The 24,390-nt window shown below is 51.5% G+C and overlaps 5 protein-coding genes across 5 annotated transcripts; 2 read left to right on the plus strand and 3 right to left on the minus strand.

The window, feature by feature from the left end:
- Positions 1-1,661: 1,661 nt before the first annotated feature.
- On the minus strand, positions 1,662-2,708 carry UCRPA7_8231 (putative hmg box protein; the record flags this gene model as incomplete). The annotated part of the gene is made up of 1 exon (XM_007920748.1): positions 1,662-2,708. The coding sequence occupies one exon, from the start codon at positions 2,706-2,708 to the stop codon at positions 1,662-1,664; it is 1,047 nt and encodes a 348-aa protein (XP_007918939.1).
- A 1,960-nt stretch (positions 2,709-4,668) lies between these two features.
- UCRPA7_8232 (putative tbp-interacting protein) lies at positions 4,669-6,223 on the minus strand (the record flags this gene model as incomplete). Its single annotated transcript, XM_007920749.1, has 4 exons — positions 4,669-4,801; positions 4,854-5,185; positions 5,244-6,011; positions 6,080-6,223. The coding sequence occupies 4 exons, from the start codon at positions 6,221-6,223 to the stop codon at positions 4,669-4,671; spliced, it is 1,377 nt and encodes a 458-aa protein (XP_007918940.1).
- Positions 6,224-9,901: 3,678 nt separating this feature from the next.
- On the minus strand, positions 9,902-10,455 carry UCRPA7_8233 (putative transcription initiation factor iid protein; the record flags this gene model as incomplete). Its single annotated transcript, XM_007920750.1, has 2 exons — positions 9,902-10,338; positions 10,392-10,455. The coding sequence occupies 2 exons, from the start codon at positions 10,453-10,455 to the stop codon at positions 9,902-9,904; spliced, it is 501 nt and encodes a 166-aa protein (XP_007918941.1).
- Positions 10,456-18,901: 8,446 nt separating this feature from the next.
- Positions 18,902-20,338, plus strand: UCRPA7_8234 (putative camp-mediated signaling protein sok1 protein; the record flags this gene model as incomplete). Its single annotated transcript, XM_007920751.1, has 1 exon — positions 18,902-20,338. The coding sequence occupies one exon, from the start codon at positions 18,902-18,904 to the stop codon at positions 20,336-20,338; it is 1,437 nt and encodes a 478-aa protein (XP_007918942.1).
- A 3,018-nt stretch (positions 20,339-23,356) lies between these two features.
- On the plus strand, positions 23,357-24,337 carry UCRPA7_8235 (putative family pyridoxal phosphate enzyme protein; the record flags this gene model as incomplete). Its single annotated transcript, XM_007920752.1, has 3 exons — positions 23,357-23,461; positions 23,543-23,714; positions 23,829-24,337. The coding sequence occupies 3 exons, from the start codon at positions 23,357-23,359 to the stop codon at positions 24,335-24,337; spliced, it is 786 nt and encodes a 261-aa protein (XP_007918943.1).
- Positions 24,338-24,390: the final 53 nt, after the last annotated feature.

The raw sequence follows: 24,390 nt of genomic DNA on the forward strand, positions 1-24,390 counted from the left end.
GCAGTCCTCGATAGAACTGGACTAGTGGGTTGAGGTGACAGTATTTCCTCATCGCTACTCTTTTGAGAAGCAACGCTTCTGTCAACGGAGCCCCTTTTAGCGGTGCCATTCTCATTTCCTGACTGCGACCCTCCGGATGTCATCCTCATGCTCTCAGGCCGGGTCACGCCTTTTCCTCCTGCCAGAGACAAGCGTCCGCTTAGCGGCCTGTTGGTAGTTGTGGTTGTTCTTGAGGTAGTAGATGATATGGAAGATTGCCGACCGGCTCTGGAGGCAGGAACAGCTGGTGGTCCCATAGACGTTCGGCTGGCGCCTACTCCCACCGAGGGCCGAGCTTTCGCAGTGACAGACGGTACTCTAGCATTTGATGGGGTGGCAGTTCGTGAAGTAGAGGCGCTCGATGCAGCTGTTCCAAGTTGTTTGGTTGGGGACTTCGTAGGGGACTTGAACATTTCAAATTAGTATCCGCGCTGAAACCTAGCTGGACAAAGAAACATTCATGGCTTACCCGCGCTATACTTGATGGACGAGAGGTTCTGGGGACCGGGCTCGGACTAGGAGCATTGAGACTCATTCGCTTCGGTAAGTTGGGGTCTGATGAGGCGGCTCCTCGACCGGTGGCCGGCGTGAATGCATTGCTCGGCCGGCTGCCCTTCCGAGCTGCTGTCGAGGCCGGCCGAGACGGCGGAGGCTGAGCCAGTATAGTGATGGTTGTAGGCCGAACGAACATGCCATGGCCCATGGCACAGTCGAAGTATCGCTGGCCTTGCACACTGCCATCGTTCTTCCCCGATGCATCCTCCAACTCGACGCCTACCCATCCTCCGGCCGCGAAGTGCGTGTCGCCGACAAAGCGGATGACAGCGTTGCGGCCATCGCTGAGCCGGATGATCTGGCCGACTACAAGTTCCGACATGGTGCGTTGGTAGCAAGTTACCGCAGTCTAACCATCTTAAGATAGGCCAGGCTATGTGTTGGCGATGTTAATCTCGAAGCTCCCCTTGATGATTACCAAGTTTGGTTTTGGCGCGTGTCTCTATCCGACGCGGTTACCTATCATGCAGGGGAGCTGGTAACTTCCAATCAGTGTTGTTGCTACTGCTCTAGTGGCATAAATTGGCTACAGGTGCTCTAGTGACGCTAATTTACCTATGATTTCTTAGTGCACTAACTAATCGCTACCCGTATCCTACAGACAACTAGAGCTTTCTGCTATGACAGCCCCTGAACTATTAACTGCTGCACCCCAGATTTCTAGAAGCTCAATATTGAAATGCATTGCTTCTACAACTTTCCTAGGTATCAAGGTAGTCTGTAGGTACGAGACAGTATCTAGAGCAGCACTCACTAGTCCAGCACAGCACGATACTATTCAATAAAGTTTTAGTTGAACTTGTTTCTCGTATGGAACAAAGCGGTAGAGTTGTGTAACATGTTACGCCGACGAATCAAGCCATCCCTTGCTTCATCGGCATTCCATCTAACACGTTCTTCAAATTCTGCTTCAAGTAGATTCTATGAACATCAATTCAAGGTCGTGAACAAGGTCGAAACCCCTAAAATACGGCATGAAAGATACATACAAGCGCAGTGAAAGGTAGGAAAGACACTCATTGAACGCATTAATCATACGAGAGGAACCCTCCCGTTGCTTCACCACTTTACTCCCTTCCAAATCCCTCCTTGAATGTTCCAGCTCGAACCCATTCCATGACTTCAAATCCCAGGCGCCGCTCAGTCTTCTCGTCCAGACCTTTGCTCTCATTGACTCGCACAATCATGATGCCTGCAGATTTGAAGTCTACGCCTCCAAGAGTATTCACCTCGTCCTCTGTTGCACTGCGGACGTAGATAACAAGGTCTGGGCCGATGATGCCTCTCCAGAGGGTCGCCATCCACTGCCAGTGATCCACTGGGGCATAAGAGTCGGCGATTGGCACCGAAGAAGCGAACTTATCTGAGAGTGTGAGGCTGAATCCGTCGGTAATGAGAGCGACTGGGAGCTGGGACGAGGCAGCAGTCTTATCTACGGCGTTGTCCGACTGCTCGCCGGTTGGCTTAGTTGTCACATGCTTAATGATGTCGTCTGACTTGCCATGCCACTCCATTATGGTCTGCAGATATTTGCCGAATGGGTTGGATGAGCTAGAGCCGCTGCTCACGCTCGTCGTTCTGCTCTTACTCATTTCAGGGCTTTGACCGTCGACCATCTCGGCATCATCGCTGCCGGTGTCGGCCGGTGGTGTGTTGGCCGACCAAGTTCGAACGGCGCACTCACCCGACGATGCAAGTGACTTCTCAATAACGACACTCACTGCCTTTACGAGAGCAGCACTTCTGCCCTCAAGGGCGAGTACGGGTCCTCGAGTCTCAACAGCGGGACTCGATGGACCAGGCGGGCCAAGTGGAGGACTGATCTTGCCCAGGACCTTGAGTTTGTTGATGTACGGGATGCTCATCACCATTGCCTCGATGCTACGCGCCTGACTCTCACGCAAGTCTCGGACAACTATTCCAAGTCCAGTCGGTGCTGAGGCGCTGGGACCACCGCTGGAATCAGAGCCTTGAGTTGGCGATGTTGGGAGCTGTGTCTGCAGAGGAGGGAGGCGTAAAGACTCGTCAAATCCCGGGTTTCGTGGCGGTTGGGCGTAGGAGGCAGACGGTCGAGCAGGTGGCCCCAATGTTCCAGTGTTGGATCGAGCGAGCATCGATGGGCCCGGTAGAGGCCCTCGTGGTTCATAGCCTGGAGGTGGGCCTTGAGTAAAGGATGGCGGTCTGGTCTGGCGTTGAGCGGTGTGTTGCATGTGGAATGATGTCCCGGGTGGATGATAACCCTGTGCAAGATTCATTCGGCGACGCTTTGAATCACCTGGAGACATCATCTCACTTCCCTCGTCCACGTCGTGAATGGCATAAGGATAAGGTGAATAGCCTGGCCTGCCTCGTGGGTCTCCGGAGCCCGGCATGTCTCCTGGTGGGGGATGTCGAAAATGTGCAGTTTCGATCACTCTTGGATTCGGTGTCATGTAAGGTGGCATTGTGGTCCGAGAAGGCGTGGGAGTTGGATTCATGAAAGGGGTTGATGGTGTTCTGGGTGTAGCAATGTACCTGCCTCCACACTTCTGGCACCGACCAGGGTCTTCTCCGGACGCCGATATAGGTCTGGCTGTCGGCCCTTTTCCTCCTCGTCGGGGTTGGTATCTATAGTCCGGATACTGGCGTTGGTGTCGTGCCTTCTCTTCCTCTGCGAGTCTCTTCCAGCTTTCCTTGACCTCTTCAGGCTGGTCTCTCCACTGCTCCCCGATGATTTTCGAGATTTCAGGATTTGCAAGTCCTGGATTTTGTGCCACAACTTGAGCCTGATGATGCTGCCGATAAAGAATGAAAGCTGTGAAAGAATCCATGTCAGCCAATGACACACCGACAACGGTCTCTTTGGCGAATATGTGGACAAAGGAGCTGAAGTCCCGAGTTGCGTCTCAAGGGCATCAAGGAGAAGAGCATTGGGCTTGCGAGCAGAAGAGAAAAAAACTTACCGTTACGAGGTCGGGGAACCTTGGGAGCCGGTGTGCAGAGACATATAAGGTCTCTCGTACCGTCGTTGGGATGGAAGCCTTTGGCGTTAGGCGTGTTCAAGCTGAGGTCTTCGATTCTTGGATTGGCGTTGGCCTCTTCGGTATTGATGGAAGCCGCACGTTTACGTGTTAGACGGCCCTGGGGGGACTCAAGAGCAGGAGCAGAGGCCTCGAGAGCAGAGTGCCTTTGGGGAAGTGTTCTTTCATTAATTCTTGCGGACATGGCAGGAGGTCTGGCGGTCGGTGTTAGTGAAGGAGGGCAGTGCGAGCTGTGGATGAAAGTGGCTACGTCTGTCATTTTGGAACGTCGACAACAAACGGGCAGCAGGAGCAAGAGACAACTCAGAAAAGGCCCAGGGTGTTCAGTGGATGGATATAGGAAGATGTCGCAGAATGGATAGTAAGGAGGAAGTGAAGGGGCAAGAGGTGTTGAGCCGGGATAAGATAAATGACACTCCAAGATCTTGTTGGATTGTCTTCTTTGTGACCTATCTCCATTCATGACCAATTAGACAATGACATCTCCCTCTCACTTATTTTTCTGGCAAAAGTCATAGGGTGGGCATTATAACAGGGCAGTTGGAGGGTGGCAGCCTCCCCATGTCTCGGGAATGTACTGAAGGCTAAACTGGCGCAGATGAGACTTTCTTTGTTCAGCGTTTGCAAGATTCCGTTCGCAGTAGCCACTAGAGACTTAGTAGCTGCACAAGGGCATGATGTACACCCAACCTCTCGTAGCGACGGACAATGCCACAGGAATGCTCTTCAATGGGCCCTATGGAATGTGAAGCTGGACAAAGACTTGTCAGCCCCATTTCGGCCTAGTATCTCTCGTTCTATATCCACGTGATCTTACATTCATCATCAAAGTAAACATTGTAGAAGGCAATTCTGGGGATCGGAGCCGGTAAAATGTCTTGAATCGCAAACGACCGACCAGAGCTACCCTGTTCCGACAATAAAGACACCCTTGACTCCAGCCTACCAAGGCTTTTCCTGGCCAACCCGTTTCTCATTTGCTGCCTTTTGGTATATTTAGAAATGTGATGAGTCTCCCTCGGGGCGTTGAAAGGGGTCCGTGCCAATTGACAACTCATGGGAGGAAGCTGTGCCCTGTCTCACCACTGAGAAGGGCCGCGCTACGCCGAGCGTCGAGGAACAGATCCTCACATTCCGCAACGTCCTGCACGTCTATTTGACTGCGACCGTTGACCCGTGCCAGAATACTTTGTTCGCATTAGCATAATTCCGCGAGAAATGAGAGGCTGATACACTTACCTTGCCGGGGTCAATATCTGCAGGCAGTATCGCAGGCTGATCCGAACACCATGCTCTGCAATCTTGCCAATAGCAGCATCCGTAATCGTCAAGCCTTCCGTTGCCGCTCTAATGCGAACGATCCTCTGGATCTCTTCGGCATCATACGGCGTTGTGGGGATGATGAGGAGACGAGCTAGGAAGTCGGGCGGGATGCCATGTGCGGCAACGATGTCATCAGTACCGCGAATAGTTGCCATGCCACGGTTCGAGGCGAGCACAACGATTGGCGAAATTGACTGCTCCAAAGCTCGGTTTAGGTAGGTGAAGCACTCAACATCGAGCATGTGCGCCTATACCAAATTAGCAAAAACTCTATCGTCTTGAGGCACCGTAGACTTGTAGACGAACCTCGTCAATGAAAAGAACTCCAGGGACCAACTCCGCCACGCCTTGCTCAATGTATTTGCTGACGACCTTGTTGATTTCGCCACGCAGCTTGTCGGTGACCTCAGTCATTTTTGGCTTCATGAGTTGACCCATCATCGACATGATGTCCTGGCCACCCTGAGGCCGGGCGTTTGCCACATCCAGATCGTGTAGTGTGACGTCTTGAACAATTTCTTTCTTTTTGTGAACCTCTCCCTTCGGAATCGGTACATACTCCTCGGCTTCCAGGTCGAACTCTGTCGCGTATGCATCGGATCGTCCAACGCGTTTGCACGCGCCTGTGTTTGCCTCAATGTAGATGACATCGCCCACTGTCACCCTCTCCTTCTGAATCGCCTCGTAGATACTGGGATCCAAACGCAACTTCTTCTGACCCTTTGCGCTTTTGAGTCCAATCAAGAGCGTGGAGATTGTCTTGCCATAGCCTCCCAAGGGGTTCTCCGCCTCTTCAGGTGTGAGCTCTGTGACTTCGCCTTCGTAAACCTCTTTTGTCTCCCGTACTTTCAGTCCAATCGCGCGGCGGAAGTTCTCCATCAATACCTCTGTCTTCTTGACCTCCGAGGAGTAGATCTCGCTACCGACAATAGGGCAGAAGGGGATTTTCGTTCCAAGTTCCTGGCTTATGGCAAGGGCAAGGGCTGTCTTTCCGGTACCAGGTCCTCCAGCAAGTAGAACTCCGCGGCCCGCAAGCTTGTGCGCTCGAACAAGGTCAACGACGACACCGGCTGCCTGAGAGCGAGGGGTTGTCAGCTTTCCATCAAGTAGCCTGAATCTCTATGACATAAGATTAAACATACTTCTCGCGCAGTCTGCTGGCCTACGAAGCCTGCTGCCTGCTTGTCTGCAGTTCCATCGAGCTTCAGCCCGAGGCCCTTGATGTGGGTGTGGGCCGAGGTGCGATTGTCGCGCCCATGGCTCTTGACCTCGCTGATCTGTACCATCTCGATCTCGTTCGATTGAAAATTGATGCTGATGCAAAACGAGAAGTGTTGTGGTGTGTGTCACGGGTGTCGAGAGAGGTGCCGGGTTCGAGATGGAAAATGATAAACGAGGCTGATAAACGGGGATTTTCAAGGCAGGCCAGGGAGGCGTGTTCGTGGTACAGCCTTCTACCGAAATAAATTTGATGCGCGGAAAGAGCTGCTAGCTTCATACCCCCTTTTAATTCATAGCCCCGCTACATTTTACCATTGCCGATTGCAGCTTAGAAGGGTTTAGCAGCAAAAGCAGCTGGCTAGATACTCCCACCTCTAACACAAGGAGGTTGATCTGTGCAGCTCTAACATTCACAAGTGACAATGTTTGAAGAACTGGTCAGGTCAGCATAATCGATTGTGAGCCTTTCCATCTACCTAGAAATTCAAGAACGGATAGGGCTCTTTAATGTCGGGATACTTCTATCTGCATTCTATCTATCCTCTATCTTACAGGCTCTAGGGGTATATATTCCTCGTCATCAGACCCATCTTCAATCTCACTAAGCATGGGTACCGCCTCAGCAACTTGAGTTGCGACTTCTATGTCCGCCCGGTCATCTTCCAAGACTGTCTCCTTCTTCGACAGAGCCACCCACAGAGCACTGCCTATGATAAGGCCGCACCCTACTAAGCTGAGTGCTCCCATCTCAAGGCCGAAGACCCATTTATCGAAAGCAGCAGCAAACAGCATCCCGGTGTAAACCATGGCGGTCGCTCTGTTCGATCCTCCGCCGCCTAGGCCAGCTGTTAGGAGAAATTGCGTTGTGAAGCCACAAACTCCAATGGCTGCCAGTAAGAGCCACTGCCTTCCATTATGTGGCAGGCCGAACCGGATGTGCGGTTGACCAATGTCAAGCACCGGGGCCAGGGATAACACTGATGTGCTGACGAAGAGCACCCAAGTCGAGAAGTAGTTCATGGATATAAGCGGATGAGCTCTTGTTCCGATCCAACGGATGGTAGTGAAGGCACCAGAACCGCCCAACACACCTATAAGGGCGATTCCGATGGCGGTGAGGCGTTGTGAAGGCGTTACCTCCTCCTCTCCCATATGCGGATATGAATGAGTTTCGTTTCTTGGAAAGTCAATCGGCGAGGCAGGTGTCGGCTCTACTCCCGGTGTCGACGAGAAGAACGAAGTTGGCCTAGCGATCAAAATAACGCCGGCCAATGCTATGAATGATCCGATTTGTTCCTTTCGAGTGAAGGGATCGTGGAGCAGAACGTGGCAAATATATCCAGACACGGATGGTACAAGGAAAGTAATCACCGTCGCGTCGGCAAGGCCTAACCAGATCATCGAGAACCACATTCCGAAAATTCCAAAGAAGCCTAGGAAACCTCTTGCAACCAGGAGCCACCTAACCTCTCGAGCCCCAAGGGGGAAGTCTGGCATTTTCGTCCACCACATATATGTACAACTAATTACAGAAGTTGCCAGCATTCGGATGAACAGGATTTGGAACGGGTGCATTCCATCTCCCTCAAGTGCTAAGAGCCGAGCCGCGAGGTTCATCAGTGCCGAGAACAGCTGTGCCGTGGCGACCAGAACGACGCCTCGATTTTTGGCCCAGAAGCGGTCCCATGACCGGGAAATGTATGCTTTCCAACCTCGTTGACGAGGGGTTGGCGAACGTCCTCTGGGGTGCACTGAACTTGATCGACTCGAGGCTGAAAACGGGCTCATAGTCGACAGCCTAAGGCTCTTAGGCTCGAGATAAGGTGATTGAGACTTCATATCATCGTGCTCCCTGAGTCGAGTATCAGGAGAGAACCCCCTCCCACGATGTGAGAAGGGGCTCATAGACAGCCGCCTGAAAGCATCAGGATCCAGAAGGGCAAGGCTTCGGTCAAGTGATTTGTCTATATCCGTATGTGACTGGGAAGACCACGTAGGGCGGCGATCTACCAATCCTTCGTCGCTCTCATCCTCGGACTTTGGGTTGAGTCGATTAGTTGGGGGCCTCTGTAGTCTTTCGTCATCGTCATCCTCAGGCCTGAGTTTAACTCGAGGATCTCGGGCTATCTGGACAAACGGGGACATTGAGGCTTTCAGATTATCACCTCAATGACGCATGGGCATGATCAATCAGAGGAAATATATGGTCTTGCAAGAGAGATCGATCAGATTACAAATGCAACCAATCCAGTATAGAGATTCAGAATGATGATAATGTCAACTGTGTCTGTCTGTAATACTGAAGTTTTCAATAAATTTAACGGGAAATAAAGCAAGACTCGCAACAGCCTTTCTTTGAACGAAGATGCGAAGAGAGGAGAATCTTGCGTGCCTGACTGAGCGGGGATTCCGCTGAGACTCTACCTAATTCTTTCAGAGGCATCAGTCACAAGAGGCTGGGTGGAGACTGGGGGAGGCTATATCTAATCAGAACAAGGCATCACCTGAAAAGGACCCCATCACAAGCAGCTGAACCACTCGGGGATTTTGCAACGAACTGTATCTGCAGCTTGTCGCAGCCTGGGAGGGAGCGACGGAATCGCATCGCCTCCTCATAGGCCGTATACGCCCCGATTTCGCACCAGCTGCATCTGGCGGGCGGGGCTCGCTCCCCTACCTGCTTACCCGGCTGTAGCTAGACAACTACCCCGGACTACCTTATCCACCAACTATCCACTCGGAGAGCTACCGGGTCAAGAACCGGAGGCGGATATCAATTCCATCCATGTTGTCGCATTTCAGATTCTGTGCTGAGGTTGCCTGACTTGAAGAGTGATTGGATGGTCGCTTCGGGAGCTCCCTCCAAAGCTTAAATAGGGACCATAAAATGTGCTATACTTGTTAGGCATCCGGTTTTTACAACGAGGTTTGACAACTAATTTGAATTCAGGTGTTAGCAATGCTTGGTAGGTATCACCTACAATTCTGAAATTGAGTTCAACTCTAGCCGGATGGCATATCCAGGCAATCTACTCGCGGCAGCGTGTTACTACTCCCGGACAGCGTTGCAGAAATAGAACAAATAGGTAATTGATTATTGCTAACAAAGGTATTGTGCCGCTGTGTTCTCCCATAGGTAGCGTGTATTATGGAATCATATTTTTTATGATGAGAAACATGAAAATTTGAGACTTTGTTTTCAGTCTTTGCATATTTGGATGGATAGGTTGCTCGAGCGTTTCTCATTTTGAAACGCGTGCTAGGTAGCACATCTGCCGGTTTCCATGGATGTATCTCAGTGCCAAATGATATGAAGGACTCGACAGGATACAAATTTCGAGGGCTTGGTGAGCTCATGCCAAATGTCACTTTTGTTACGACTCTGAAGTGTATTGCGACAATGGTAAGTAGAACAATCACCACGGAAGATAGCTACAATGTAGGAATGGCTAGATGTCATGTAATCATCAATCTTGATCTTTAGCAACTCGCCTGCAAATAACGGTAGCTAGGACCAGGTCGATGCCTCGTAGTTTGCACGACCGTTCTAATTTTGCCAATTTGAAAGCCCCCAGGAACGCCACGCTATGTATAAGCCAATTTTGGAATAGAGCTGCGAAGGGTTTCGCAGCGGCTAAGACCAGCAGCTCATAGAACAAGATGATGGCCGGAGTAGAGAATGTCGCTCTCAGACACCCTTGACCGCACTCACAAAGGCTATTATCGCCTCCAAAGTCTGCGTATCACTTCTTGGAACCCACAGCATCTGCTTCAGCTTCTGCGTCATCGTCGGCCTCACCCAGTTCCTCGTCAACTACCTCAGCGCCGTTGGGTTGGCTGCCCTCTTCGGTCTTATTCTTCGGCTTTCGACCACGTTTACTAGGAACGCCCTCACCCGCCGCATCGGCACCAAATTCATCCTCGTTGAACAGTTTCTTAGCCATATCAACTTCCTTCTTTCTTTCGAAGTTGTCCTGCACCTTGCCCAGAAAGATCGGATTTCGGCGCATCGCAAACTCGAAGTCCTCGTACTTGACCTTTTGCCGCCCTGCAAGCTGCGCGACCCGGGTCGCCTCAAAGCTCAGCCCTTGAATGAACTCCGTCACGACCTCGTCCAACACGCGGATTGTCTCGGGAAGCGGTGTTCGGGAATCGCCGTGGGCGATGAGGAACTGCGTCACTGCAGGTGAATGTTAGATGATGGACCGTGCCCTGATGAAAACTAAGGCATACACTCTGATGGGTTGAAGTTCATCTTGCCGACATTTTTGCCAGCGCGTGCACGTGGTTCAGCCATCTTGTAATCGTTGGCGCGGGACGACAAAGGTCCCAGCGGCGAAGGTTTAGTTGATCTGCCCAACGAAACGAGAGGTAGGCAACAGAGGTAATCTAAATCAGATTTGGCGTGCCGAGCGGAAGAATACCGTGCCCCTTGTCCTTCTAATCGCGGTTGCGGTTGAGGACGAGATATGCAGCCGTAGAAGATGAGGTGTCGCGTGGCTGAGACGGCGGAATTAGTTTCTGTATGACCTCAGAAGAGCCTCAAGCAGCAATAAACCGTGCAGGGTTGATGTTTGGTAGACGTGGTGGGGTCGAGCTCCCGTTAGTGTTACAGTGGAGGTGAGAGCTTGGGGTTAACCGTCCAGCACCTGCCACCCCGCCTAAGGCACCTGCCAGGCTTGTGGAAAAGGTGTTCTTCCGCCATGACACTCTGTCCCAATTCCGCGCTTGAGCTGTCGTTACGAATCGCAATATCCAAGCTCCTTTTGCACATACAAGTCCAAAATCTAGCAAGCACGCGCGCATAACACTTTTTCTGTAGGGCATCAAGCTAAGCAGCAATCATGGCATGTCCCGCCTTCTCGAGCTAATGTTTCCATAACTAATTATTCCTCGTCTAGTCCGCGCTCTTCAACTTCCAATCCCTTCTCCTCGTCATCCTCCTTCTCATCTGTACCTGCGCATACGTTCATCAAATCTTTCCGAGGATATTGGACAGCAACAAGGATGGGTGAGAATGCGGCTTCCTTGCCCTTCTGTCATTGCTACACAACTCTGACTCGTCTACCAGGTTCATGGGAATCTTCTGGAAAGCTGCAAGGATAGGCGAGCGGTTAAGTCCATACATTAGTATATGTTGTGTTTTCATGGCGGTACGAAGCGTCAGTTCCATCGTCACATGTGCTTCCCCGACTGACGTGTCCTCTACATAGATCTCAGTATTTGTCGGCAACTGATGTGGGGAGGGCCGGTGTCTCTCGTTTCACGGCATACTTTCTAGGAGTTTGAGGCGTCGCCGAGTTCATATCCACACGGGCGTCGACTGGATTGGTAGATGGAGCAATATCGGGTTGCAAGGGTGACATGGTGACGTGAGTCGCATCATGTGAAGAGCCACGGGATCATGTTGAGAGAGGCATGACAGAAACCTACGTCCATGCGATTATGCTGAGGCCGACCTACCGGCACCATATTGCAATCGAGGTTTCATTCATGAGGTGTTGCTTGAGCCTTGCTTCGCTAGCTAGCCTAGCTCCGGAGAAGTTGCTTAGGCATGCTTGTCGGCGTTGGTAATATGCGGCATAGACCGAATGTATGCAACATGAGAAGGAATGTACGGAACATATTAATACAAACAAGCCAAAGAAGTCGTCGAAGTGTTTGCTTAGGTGCAGTATGTGGCACACACCTGTATCTCTGGGCATGTTGGCAAGGTCCACTAGGACAGATTCAGGGGACCTGCAACTGTACTGTGGGCTCCAGGCCACAAAGCTCGTCTCTCCTTTCAAAGGGGAAGTGGAAACGCTGAGATCTAGGCTGAGTGCCGGCCTGTCTTTCACTGAACTTTTGTCTAAAGCCGACTACCGCTGATTTGGTATGTTATAACCTGTGGCACTTACAGCTTTACTGCTGTATAGTAAGAGCCTCCGACAATTTTAGGAAATGACTAAACCCAATACGATATTTGCACTAGACTTTGATTGCGACTCCGGGCTCCGGAGACCTCATGATATTTATGGATGCTCTTGCTTTGAGACAGTTTGCAGGTAGAGGAGCTACCGTTTCTTGCATTTGAGCTATTCTGTAGAGTCTGGAACGCGGGCGAACAGATTAATAGTGGCATTCCTAGCAGCTTAACTGCATTTCTAGGCCGGCTAAGGCTTGGTACTTATAAGGCGTAAATAGTTGTCGATCCTCATAGATCAGATCATCTTCCCGGAGTAAATCTAAGACTTGCCAGAGACAGACTTAGTCTCAACGAAATCGAGGCGGGAACCAAAAGTGAGGTGTCAAATAGCCGGAAAGGGAGGGACCGTCTGGAACGCGCACCCGCAAAGCCGCGGCGAGGTCACTTTTGATAACTCTGAAAAGACAGTGAGCAAATTTGATACAGGATGCGCGTTCTCTCCGAATGTGGCACACCTGCAGCTCCAGAATTATGAGGCCATGCGGCAATGCCTCACCTCAATCACCTGAAGGAGAGCGGTGTAAGGAATGTGCAGGTCGCATACGACCCCCATCAAGGGTTGGTTGATTGGTCGTAATTGATATTCAGTGAGAGGGCAGGGCCCTTTGGACAACTCACCTTGCAACTGCCTGACCTAGAAAACGTGTCGCATCAATAATTGCATGTAAATGCAAGCCTTGCTGTTAGGATTTGAGGCAGAGTCGACGCCAATGATGTCGTAATGCCTATTATACTTCTCACCGACCAGACAACTGGTGGACACCTTGATGCCCAAGTAAGATAAAGTCAAACAAGCCTACAAGCCTCATCACAAAAGGAGGTATGGTACTATAGTTTGGTCAATGTGAAGTATGTTGGACATCGATTTGACAATCACATCGAGACTCCCAGCTCCAGAATGCAACGCGGAATGGCAGTAAGAGTTTTATGGCAACCCAGCGAAGAGCCATCCTGAAATCAGTTTTCATTGGTAGGCGGGGTACCCAAGGAAGCAGGAGACAGTTTTGATCGTTGCTTCTCAAGTTTCTACGAGAATGAATCAAGTTAACCATGTTCTCCTGCCATTGCCCCTTTCAGAGCTTTCTTAATGGAGCCGCTCCTGCCATCTTGGCCATGTGCGTGATTCAGGATTTCCGAGTGAGATCCGCTTTCCCGTCCGCTCGCTGGGAATAAAACAGGGCCAGTCGAGCAAACGGGGCGGAAAACTTTGAAAACGAGACCCATTAACAGCTGAGAGATCGACATGAAACGCCATTTGAAGGAGTTCCACAGGCGAGTCAGCCTGGCGAGACGGACTACACCCGAACTCGGCCTGGCTGTCGTCGCAGCTCATGGACCGCATCCAGATCCCAATGACCTTGCCTACAGTCCTGGTTTCGCATGCGCATGCGCATGCAGACGCAGAAGCAGTTTAGTCCCCAGATGACCGGCTCATCACCGCCATACAATCAGTCCATCGTCGAGCATTGGCTGGTCGTAGCACAATCGTCACCGACATCATCAAGCAGAAACGACGTAATGGGAATCTCGCAAAAGCTGACAGCGCATTGGGGGAGTTGAGTGAGATGAGTTGGGCCCTCCGTTTAGGCTTTGTCTGACCACAGACAGTGAGCGGCGATCGCTCGTTGGACCTTTCTTCCGTCAAGACTCTAGTCCAGACCTGTGAAGTCAATCCATTGACCCGATCTTTGGACAAGCTGACGCTTCTCCGCCGCCGATGAGGTGTCGCAACAAAATCCGGGTTCCAGCATAGCTTGAGAACATTGCGCACGCTGCTGTGTCGCTCTCGGGTCCGCCGTGAGAGTCCACACGACACCCGGCCATGGTTAGTCTTTTCAAAAAGCATGAAATTCACATGAAGGACCCGTTAGACTTTCCTTGCCATGGCGGCGAGTTTTTGGGGCCTGACCCCTTTTTGGCCCTAGATATTCCGGCTACCGACGAGTTTTGGGCCTTTGTAGCCTGACTCGTGAGAGAGGTACGGCGTGGCTTTCTCCTGACATGTCGTCCCTCACTCTCCAAATGCCAGGTTCCCTTGTGAGGCATCTTGGTGTGGTCACACAAAGCGATCGAATGTACCCGCGGACGGCAGACTGCCGACCTCGATAAACAAGTCGTAGACACGCCTAGAGTGTCTTTAGAACAATTACAAACACAGAAAAGCAACTTCCAATGCGTTCCAACCGGTGTCTGGTCTTGGACTACCTGCGATGCAACTCACCCAGGCAAGTACAGGAAACGACTCGTATAATTTACTGCTATAATTCAAGCTTCTGGACGGTCTGCTTGCTTAGCCGCAGATTTTCTTGGCCATTGAACGAATTTCCATAAACCCTATCATATCGAACAACTATAAGCTATTGCACCATGACCAGACTTAGGTAAGTAACGCCATTGGGTCAAGTCATCAATACGGAGAGGCTGTAATGACTGTGAGAGAAGTTGGATAAGAGTACCTTACAGGGATACCCAAATTTTGGTCTACCACAGTAGCCTGTATCTATCACCGCCCGGATATTACGCTTGCGACAAGTAGAGTTACTAGACCACATGGCTACAACATCGATGCAACCAGCAGGCTTGAAACGACGTAGCATGCTTTCTATTACGGGACATAACCGACCGAAGTCTTGGTCCGGCTACATGCTGCTGGAAGGGGGGCCCATGTCCTCCACACGAGGCAGCCTCACCTCGCACTGGGGTCCAGAGGACTGGTGGAGTTGAGATGAAGTCGCGACTGCAACATCTTCATCAAGGGACATCTCGGGGAAAGTTTCGAATAGTAAGATGCTTCATGTGACGAGAAGCTCGTGCAGCTTGGTAGGAGACACCAACGCTGTCACTACTGCACCGCCCACCGGAGTATGTAGCCACAAGATTAGTAACTGATGCATTTCACCCTGTGGTGGGGACACCACCATAGCTGTGCCCAAATGTGCAGCTCTTTATTCCTCGAATATGGGGTCGCGTATCCAAATAATGGCAACAAGGTGAATTTCTACGGGGGAAGTTCTTCGAATGTCTCACTACCTAGTTTGTCATCGAGCCCATGGCGAGAATAAGACTAGAAGTGGACGAGGCGTCCCTGCAGAACCTACGGCTTACCGAAGCGACGGTACAATCCAGAGGAGTCAATAGTCAGCCGATAACAGCATCTGGGGCGGTTGAGGTATGAGATTAGGGACAGAACATTCTCTATCCCCTGACTTCCCCCATCTCATATGATTGAAGCCCCTGCTAGCGTCAAGGCAGGGTTACCGCAGGCGCGGGACGTCGAAAATACATCCCTCCAAAACAAGGCCCACATCCCTCCCTTCCAGGGTCCCTGAACTTAAATCTTTGGAGCAAGGTACTTCGACGATGTACCATTTCATTATCGGTCGTTGAACGGTTCTCCGTCTCGGTCTCGCTGACCTTTGTTTTCTGCATCCGGTCAGCGGTGAGATAATGGATCGTGCCCCCCCATCTACACCAATTTGCGGATTTGCCTGTCCACTTTCCCTGGTTTCACGAGCAGCCACCACATTGATCGGCACTACTACGGCAACAAGAGCTCATGATCACACTGACTGAGCTGAGGCGATGGACCCTGAAGCTGGTTGCCACATTTTTATTATTATTATCACTGGCCCGAGTGAGGCGTATAAGTGTGAAGCCGAGCGACGCACGCCACACTTGAAGGGCTTTGTTACTGCCTTCATAACTGGTTCCCTTTGGGCCTCTTGAGCTGCAGCTAACTAGGTCGTGCATTGCCAATATGCAGCGTGCATCAATCCAGAGAGAACATACAGTTACGGGCTGCAATGCCTAGCAATGACACTCCCCCTCTCCCTGCAAAGGACCCTATAGACAGGCAATAGGCCGTGAACGCTCGAATGCCATATTCGGCGTGGCGTTTGGATTAGAAGTCGATGGCGGCAATTGGTGGGTGCGCCCCTCCAAGGGAGGATCTCGCAGTCAATGGCAAAGCCTGATGTGAGGTGTATCCTCCCTACCTACCTCCCATCTTGCTTTTACACCGCGTCTCCCCCGTCCTTGCATTGCCGTGCCGCAAGCGTGTTGCTTTCATCTCGTATCAATTCATATTGGGTGCAGCTCGCTTCCCAGACGAAAAAGAGGCAATGGCCCTGATCGGCGCATGATTGATTCATAGGTCCGCGCCAATGTAAGGGAATGGTCGAGAGCGGCGCCAGGAGAGACCCATGGTGTTCCATCAATGCTCTCCAGCGTGTGATGGGTGCGAAGGGGTCTGCATATACACGCCGCCTGGCTTTCTCCTTCTTGTACGCTTCCACCGGCCACAGCAGAACCAGCAAAGCAAAGCAATCAAGCAAGCAAAGCAAGCGCCCACTGTTTTCGTGCAAAAGTAACGAGTCAAGTTGGAGGCAATAGGCCCGGACTTGAGCGTGCTAGGGGAGCCCACACAAAACATACCTGACTCTGCGTTCCAGTGGCCAGAGACAAGTCGCTGAAGCGAACAACAAGTCCAGGCGTGCTCCCGGCCCCAGATATTCGCCATAAGCAAGGCGAACCTGAACGCTAGTGCGCTGAAATGGTACCCATGGGTCATGGCCACCCGCCGGCGCAATCCAATCCATACCATCGGGCGAGACCAATTTTTTGCGTGGCATTCAGAAATCGCCCGACCACGGGATCCAAAAGCAATCACGGTGAAGCCAGGGGGGTACCTGACAGCAGGTACCATCCATCGACACGGGTCAGGCGCCACTGTATTGCAGCACGCCAGATACCCCAAGTAAGCTGGAGGTACCCGCTACCGGAGACGTACTCCTTGGCCTGGGTACCTGACGGGGCCTGGTCCTGGCAACCCAAAACCTCCTCCAGTCTGCTCATTCATCTGCGGGCCACGCTGCCCTGTCCTGGGCCACCAGCCCACCTGGCCACTTGCCCTGGCGGCGTGCGTGATGAGCGTTGCGTTGCGTAGCGTAGGGTACGGAGGTGCCTTCGTGCCTGGGATTCCATTGCTGGCACCAGTGGCTCATTAGCCGCAAAAGGAACATGGCAGATGCGGCGTAGGTTGGGTGTAGGCGCATTGATACTTCATTTTGCTTTACATGAATTGGAGCCAATACAGGGCCCGCCCCATACCATAGCGGTAAGGCGCTACCTCACTATGCAGGAGGTACCTGCCATCCAGTGCAGGACTTGTACCTTCCATTTACCAGACCACCACCACTGCTGCGCGTGCAAGTCTGCGGTGCGTGCGTGCGGAAGGCACTTTCAGTCACTCCTTTTCTTCCCTTCCCCTTCCATCCCCATCGCTCCTTCCTCCCCTTGATTCGTATTTTATTTGGTCTGACTATACCCCAGTGATACCTGGAGCCGCTCTCTCTCTTCTTCTTTCTGCCTTTCTCTCATTTTCATTTTATAATTCCTCACCGTCGTGTGTTTGCCCTCTGCACGTCGAAACGCTATCGAAATTACACACTTTTGTTCGTGTGTACTTGCTTGACTGACTGACTGACTGACGTCGCCTCGTCGCCGGTTCCGTTTTCGGTATACCACCCATCCGCATTACCTTACTCAGTCTTCCTCGCCGTCCGAAGCACCTGACGACTCGGGACAGACAGACGTGACTTACTACTACCTTGTGTCTTTGCATTTATCCTTTCCCTAATCGGCTCTTCCAACACTGTCTGTCTCTTTCCCTCCTCCTTCCCTTTGTCTCGTCGTACACGCAAACCTCCTGCAGCACACCTTCCGTCGTGATATCTGCACATCCTAGACCAAGACGCCCTTTGCCGGTACTTTCTGCAGACATCCTTCCCTCTTCTCTCGGTACAAAGCGATCCCCGGCATCCAATTGCTGTGCGCCGGCGTAGAGTAACGGAGCAATATCCATAGCATGTAAGCAACTCATTGTCTCCCTCCTACCTTTTACAGATACACAAACGTCCCGGCCCCCTCCCGACACGACCTGGCTCTTTCCGAAGCACATTGGTCCGGACGCTGCATCTTCCCGTCCACACGAGACCGTCCGCCAGACTGCCGACGCTGGACTGCTTACAATTGTCCCCTCTATCTAGAAATACTCGTGCTAACCCGCCTGTTGGGACCAATAGCCACACTCGTTGCCCTCCGTCATTCTCGCTTGATTTTCGTCAAGATCGCACTAAGCTTCCGATCTCCGAAGCACCTTGCGTCCTGGAAAGACGGGCTATTAATTATCCATCTCTCCTGTTCTGGGTGATTTGTTGTGGAACAATCCCATATCTGAAGGCCAACCGCGGCTCAAACGGCCATTGCTGCGATGAGTGACCAAGGTGCCGGTGGCGGCATAGAAAGCGGCCATATGTCTACACATACTCGATCAAAATCCGACAACGACGCTGTACCGACAGAGGCACCCGTTGAGACTGGATCTCCTTCTGCTGAGGCCGACGAGCAGGCCAAATTTGCCCAGGATCACCCACGGCGGCTAATCGACCAAAGACAAACAGCAACTCCTCCTGTGCACGTACAGGACACTTTGTCGAGGAATCCTTCCACAGCCTCTTCATCTACTCCCTTCCGCTCAAGTCGTGATTACTTCGCCCGCTCAGCACCGCGGCCGTTGGAACCCCCGGTAACCAAGGCGACCCTGAGTGAGCTTGACGTGACCAAGATAATCCATAATCCCAAACTGCGACACGATATCAACTTTGATCCGGAATTACACTTCAGACCGAATTTAGATGGAGAAAAGGGCCGAAGAAAGCAAGAAAAAGCCAATCAGTTCTGGTCGAGCCTTCGTGACCAGCTCATCCAGTTCGTGATGGACCGTGAAACCTTTATGCGCGAGCACCCACAAGGCGATGACTGGTGTCTACCCTCGTTGTTGAAATCGGTCAAGGAAATCATCCAAACCTTAGTACCGCAGCGCGACCGGGACTTCCTAAATGAGGGACTTAATGTGGAACTTCTTATGCAGCAATTCAACAGGGGTATTGCAGACCTCGAGAAGTTGGCTTCGTGGCTGTCCAGCGTTCTGAAACTGCATTGCGCCCCTATGCGTGATGAGTGGGTTGATGAAATGTATAACGAGCTGAGCAACGGCAATCGGAACAACGACATGGGCGAGCTGGTCAAGGGCATGCGCAGTCTGTTGAGTGTTTTGGAGGCAATGAAATTGGACGTGGCTAATCATCAAATTCGCTGTTTGCGGCCAGTTCTCATTGAAGACACGGTTCACTTTGAGCAACGATTTTTCTACAAAAAGATCACAGCTGGGAAGATTTCAATCCGCGATGCCCGACAGTGGTACAGCGAGGCTGTTCAATTTCCCTCCAGAATGTCTGCTCAAAACCTGCAAGCATTTGGCGAAACAGCCGCCTTTTTCGACGGCTTGACGAGATTGATCCTGCCATCTACCCCGGTAAACTGTGTGCCCAACACATTCTTATTCGATGAAGAGCGCATTCTCAAACTAAGGTCCGATATGCTTGACGCCATCAATCTGGAAATCTGCATGAGGCTCTATGAGGACCTTGAGCGAGTTTCTCGTGGAATCAACCAGGGGCCGCCATCGTTTGCAGCACCGACTTCTGTGCCATCTTATGTCGCCGGCGAACCCAATTCGCGCCCTGCAAGCTTTGCTTCTAGCGACTGCGGATCGAATACATCATCTCCTCGAAATTCAGGATATCTAGCTTCGCAGAGTCAAGTCGATGTTCTTGACGCCAGGGTAAAGGCTCGCAACCTATACGAGTCTCTGCTTGCACTGCTTCATACTGCTCCCCCAGCTTCACGCCCTATCCAGCGATGGGAAGGTTTGGTACAGTCACTAGCTATCCAGATTTTCCGCTTCACCGATGCACCACAGGATATGCTTCCCAATGTCGAAAGCAAGCTTCAGTCTCAACTCTGCGATTTCCAGAGTGACCTCTACCGCCAGGTTGAAGAGCACTTCCAAGCAAAGATGCTCTCGGAATTAGGGAAGCGAGTTAAGGACTTCAGGAACCTTTCCGGCGTCGGCTTGTTCTCCGTTGCAACTGGCGGACGCATCCACGGCCCTGGCCGGACATGGGACGGAGGACGCGAAAGCCAACGTGAGCGGGAGCTACTCGAAAACTCTATTCGGGAGGCCCGGGAGGAAGGTGGCGTCGAGGACATGGCCACGCGACTCGCGCATCTTGGTATCTTGCATTGGCGAGTATGGTCTCAACTGGTGTACCTCGGTGATCCAAACGTCGACGTAGCCATTGGCGCTTGAGCCTGTGCGCTTGCGCCTTCAAGGCAGGCGGCTGCATCCGCCATCGCCGCCACGCCACCACCAACATCACACAAGACCCCCCTTTCATTAGTCGATATCCTTGAAACACCTTACCACCTTCCTCACCAAGAAACTCCCTTTAATCGCCGCATACAGGCAACAGTTGCGGGCCCATTCACATGTCCGGATTCCAACAAGCCTCTCGAAGCTCCAAAAATGAATGCATCAGGAGGGGGCTTTTTAAATCTAATCATTAAGAGGTGTTTCTATTGCCGGCTCTCAAAAAATACCCACACTTACAGCATTGTAATGTCGCATTTGCCGTTCTTGTACTCATTTTTCCTATCGGACGTCATATTTCGTCTCCAAAAGGGGGGCAGATGGGCAGGCGGTCCTCTCTTAGACAGTGAGGGTGATTCCAGAATCTCCGGCGTTTCATGGGCGTGGCTTCGTTCTGGGGGATTATACATACAGGGGGCGCATCGCAATATTCGAGTTTCTTCTCGAAGAGCATAGCAATTTAGACTTAGCGTTTTGATCATAGCTGAAGATTGAATTCACTATTCGATTTCAGAATTCTTCTGAATGGCCACAAATCGATGAATAGTGTACCGCAGTTGACACTTGTTGCAGTTTTGGTCGTTTCACATGCAGGCTCTCACGATCCCTTGCGGAATGTACTGCGCCAGGCCTACTAAACCAACTACCTGTCTGACCCCCAACCTACTTAGGTAGACAGCGTCAGTAATGAGTGGCTGACGGAACTAATTGCTGGTCTCTTGGCCCGGTAAGCAAAGTACTACGTAAATATGATCTGACTCCCATGGCCATGCACCGGTGACGCGAGCAAGAAAAGCAACGTTGGGAGAAATAGTTTGCGAAGTCACAGGACCCGAGCTCACTTCTCAGCACCCTCCCTGTTGGCACAACATTGATGACATGGAGCGTATTGCTCAGCTGAGGGTTGCTGACCCAGGCCAAGTAAGCTGTCTGGAAGGAGGGTCGATGTGATGTGATATGCTCCCAAGGACATGCATTGCTCGCCCTGCTTCACAGGCAGTTTCAGAACTTGTCCGGTAGAACTGTGCGCGGGGTCGCACTTTTCACCGTCCGTTGCTGTAGCCTGTAGCCTGAAGCCTGTTGCCTGTAGGTCAGTTTAAAGCATGACGCGATCCATTGCTGTCATAGATTCGGGGAAGGAGGGAGGGTTCGGGGTAGAATGTGGGAAGATCATTTATTAGTTCCCGTCTCCCAGCACGTGGGAGCAGGAGGGAGGATCAAACAGGGGAGCGATCTTGCGATGCTACCGCAAGTGGGGGTCATGCGGTACTTACTATGCATGCAGTAGAAGCTCGGTGGAAGACATGGGCGTCCCTACTTCCTTACACATGCCGTTCGGAGATCCCGCGTAGCAGCAGCCCAATCTCAGCCCGTGGTAGCAGCTGAAGATGAGGCTTCCCGCGTGGTGACTGTCATGTGTTATGACGGCTGCGCGGTTTTGTTGAGGGATTTGCCCCCCCGCCCCTCCCTTAAGGATGTCGATAGCATCCCTCGAAGGACATCTCTAAAGACTTCCGGTCAAGGGGCGATGAGGTTAATCGTTACCTCATCGATTTATTCTAGAAGGGTGTACCTGAAGTAAAAAAGAAGTGTATATGGAAGTATCTTCTTTGAACCTACACGCTGCAGGTACCTTGTAACCCCTTTCCTCTAAACCCTGTCCCTTTTTAGCAACCTCTTGTCCTGGATTCTTGCTCTGGGAGTTGTTCAGGCCAGAGTACCATAGCTAGATCCGAAGTTTAATCTACGCAAGTTGTATATGAATACGACATAACCTTGGAACTAATAACTACATTGTATTGTGGTTATCATGGTCTACGGCAAGGATGCGAAAGAAGGCATATGGAGGTATTTGCAGCTTCATTTTCCGAACCACCCATCCCAGACAAGGAGCCCTTAGATACACAGAGACAAGACTAGTTATTGGCAGCCCCCTCGCCAGTCGTCCCTCGCTTTGCCAACTTCACCTGGTTCAGTAGAGTTGTAAGCTTCATTCACCGCAAAGCAATGACCATCAGCAACCGACTATGACTATGGTCTGTCAGCATTTTGTACACCTGAAAAGATCGAGGCCGATCATGTCGGCTGGCATTGCACGCCCTTCTCCAGACTTGATGATTCAGAATATTTCCCTTGCACTCGTTGTGCCTTGGAGCTCGCGACATTCGGCTCTAACTTGGCTTAACAATGCCCAAGAGTGTTATTCCAATTACTCAACTTCATAATGGCTTGTTTAGCAACACTGCAATGGCTTCTTGCACCTGATTAATGATCGAATCTTAAGTGTCTAGAATGATAAAGCGGTTAAGGCCGTAAGGCTTACTTTGTTGCTTGACTGCGAAAAGTCGTGATGCAATATGCCGTGTAAGATAGCTTCACAGGATGACTTATGGAGGGCTTATAGATAGGGCGGCATCCCAGGAAGTCTACGCGAGAGAATCTTCTAATCTTCCCCAAAGAATTTCACAATGCAGTCCCTCATTCAATACCATCGGCTTAAGCTGGATGTGTCGCGATCTAAGTCATGTAAAGACTGCTTCTCTAAATCAAGGACATTAATCCTACCGCGGGTGTGATTTCTATATCTTATCGATGTTGGATTCCACTTTATCCCGAGCACAAACGCTTGGGAGACAATCAATTCTTGTATGGTGATACTGGACTTCTCCAGAGTTATAGAGATTCAACCGACAACTCAATATAGCTCTTTCAGCTTTTCTAGGTACTTACATGAAAACTTTCATCAGGTTTATTTTGTATAGAGAGTATTCATTCATGAAGATGGATAACTTGCTTTCAATGCCGGCTCGGGATTGGACCCACTTTTCTGCACTAACAGGTGCCACCGAAAGCATAGCCTATCATCGATAACGATCGAGACCTAAAGATTCGATGTACTCTAAACTGCAGGATTGCCAGAATGAGAAATCGAGGACGTGACGCTATCAGACGGCAACTATGAGCGATACAGAGATGAAGGTGGACCCCGTAAGAGCTCAGGCTCTTGTCTCGCAGCTGCAAGAAGTCAGCCAGCGCATAACCGCTGTTGCCAAGGGCCGACCGGTGAGTTTTCCTCCCCATGAGTCGATTTCCCGTTTGTCGACCTCTCAATGGATGGACATGAGGCTGACCTCTCATTAACAGGTCCGGCTTGTGGCCGTGTCCAAGCTCAAGCCGGTGAATGACATTCTGGCACTGCACCAGGAGCCCACCAAACAGTCTCACTTTGGCGAGAATTATGCGCAGGAGCTGGGCCAGAAGGCGCAGCTGTTGCCGAAGTCTATCCAGTGGCATTTCATTGGTGGTTTGCAATCCTGTATGAGAACCATTCACCCTCAGTTTACCCCTTTTGCTCTCATGCACACGACATAGAGGGACATGACGAACTCGCAAAGACACGGACAAATTCATGCTGACACTCTACCTACAGCACACTGCAAGACCATCGCCAAGATCCCCAATCTCTGGTGTGTGTCCAGTGTTGACACGCTGAAGAAGGCGCAGCTGCTGAACAAGACCCGCGGCGACCTCATCGCCGCTGAGCCTGCCGTGCAGAAGCTCAACATCCACGTGCAGGTGAACACATCCGGCGAGGAGTCCAAGTCCGGCTGCGCGCCCGGCGCCGACACGGTGGCGCTGTGCCGCGCCATCGCAGACGACTGCCCGCACCTGCAGCTGCTGGGGCTGATGACCATCGGCGCCATCGCGCGGAGCGTTGCCACGACGCCGGAGAATGAGAACGAGGACTTTGTGCTATTGCGCGAGCAGCGGGATCTCGTGGCCAAGGAGCTCGGGTTGGAGGAGAGCAAGCTGGAGCTGAGTATGGGTATGAGTGAGGACTTTGAGGGCGCTATCACGATGGGGAGTCACGAGGTGCGTGTAGGTAGTACGATATTTGGACAGAGGCCGGCGAAGGCAGATGCAAAGATAGTTGCATAAATGATAATGCTTTAATCAACTTTCCATGAGAACTGCCAACAATGACGAAGTAG

This window comes from Phaeoacremonium minimum (genome assembly GCF_000392275.1).
Source record: "Phaeoacremonium minimum UCRPA7 unplaced genomic scaffold PA7_03_scaffold_582, whole genome shotgun sequence".
Lineage (NCBI taxonomy): Eukaryota > Fungi > Ascomycota > Sordariomycetes > Togniniales > Togniniaceae > Phaeoacremonium > Phaeoacremonium minimum.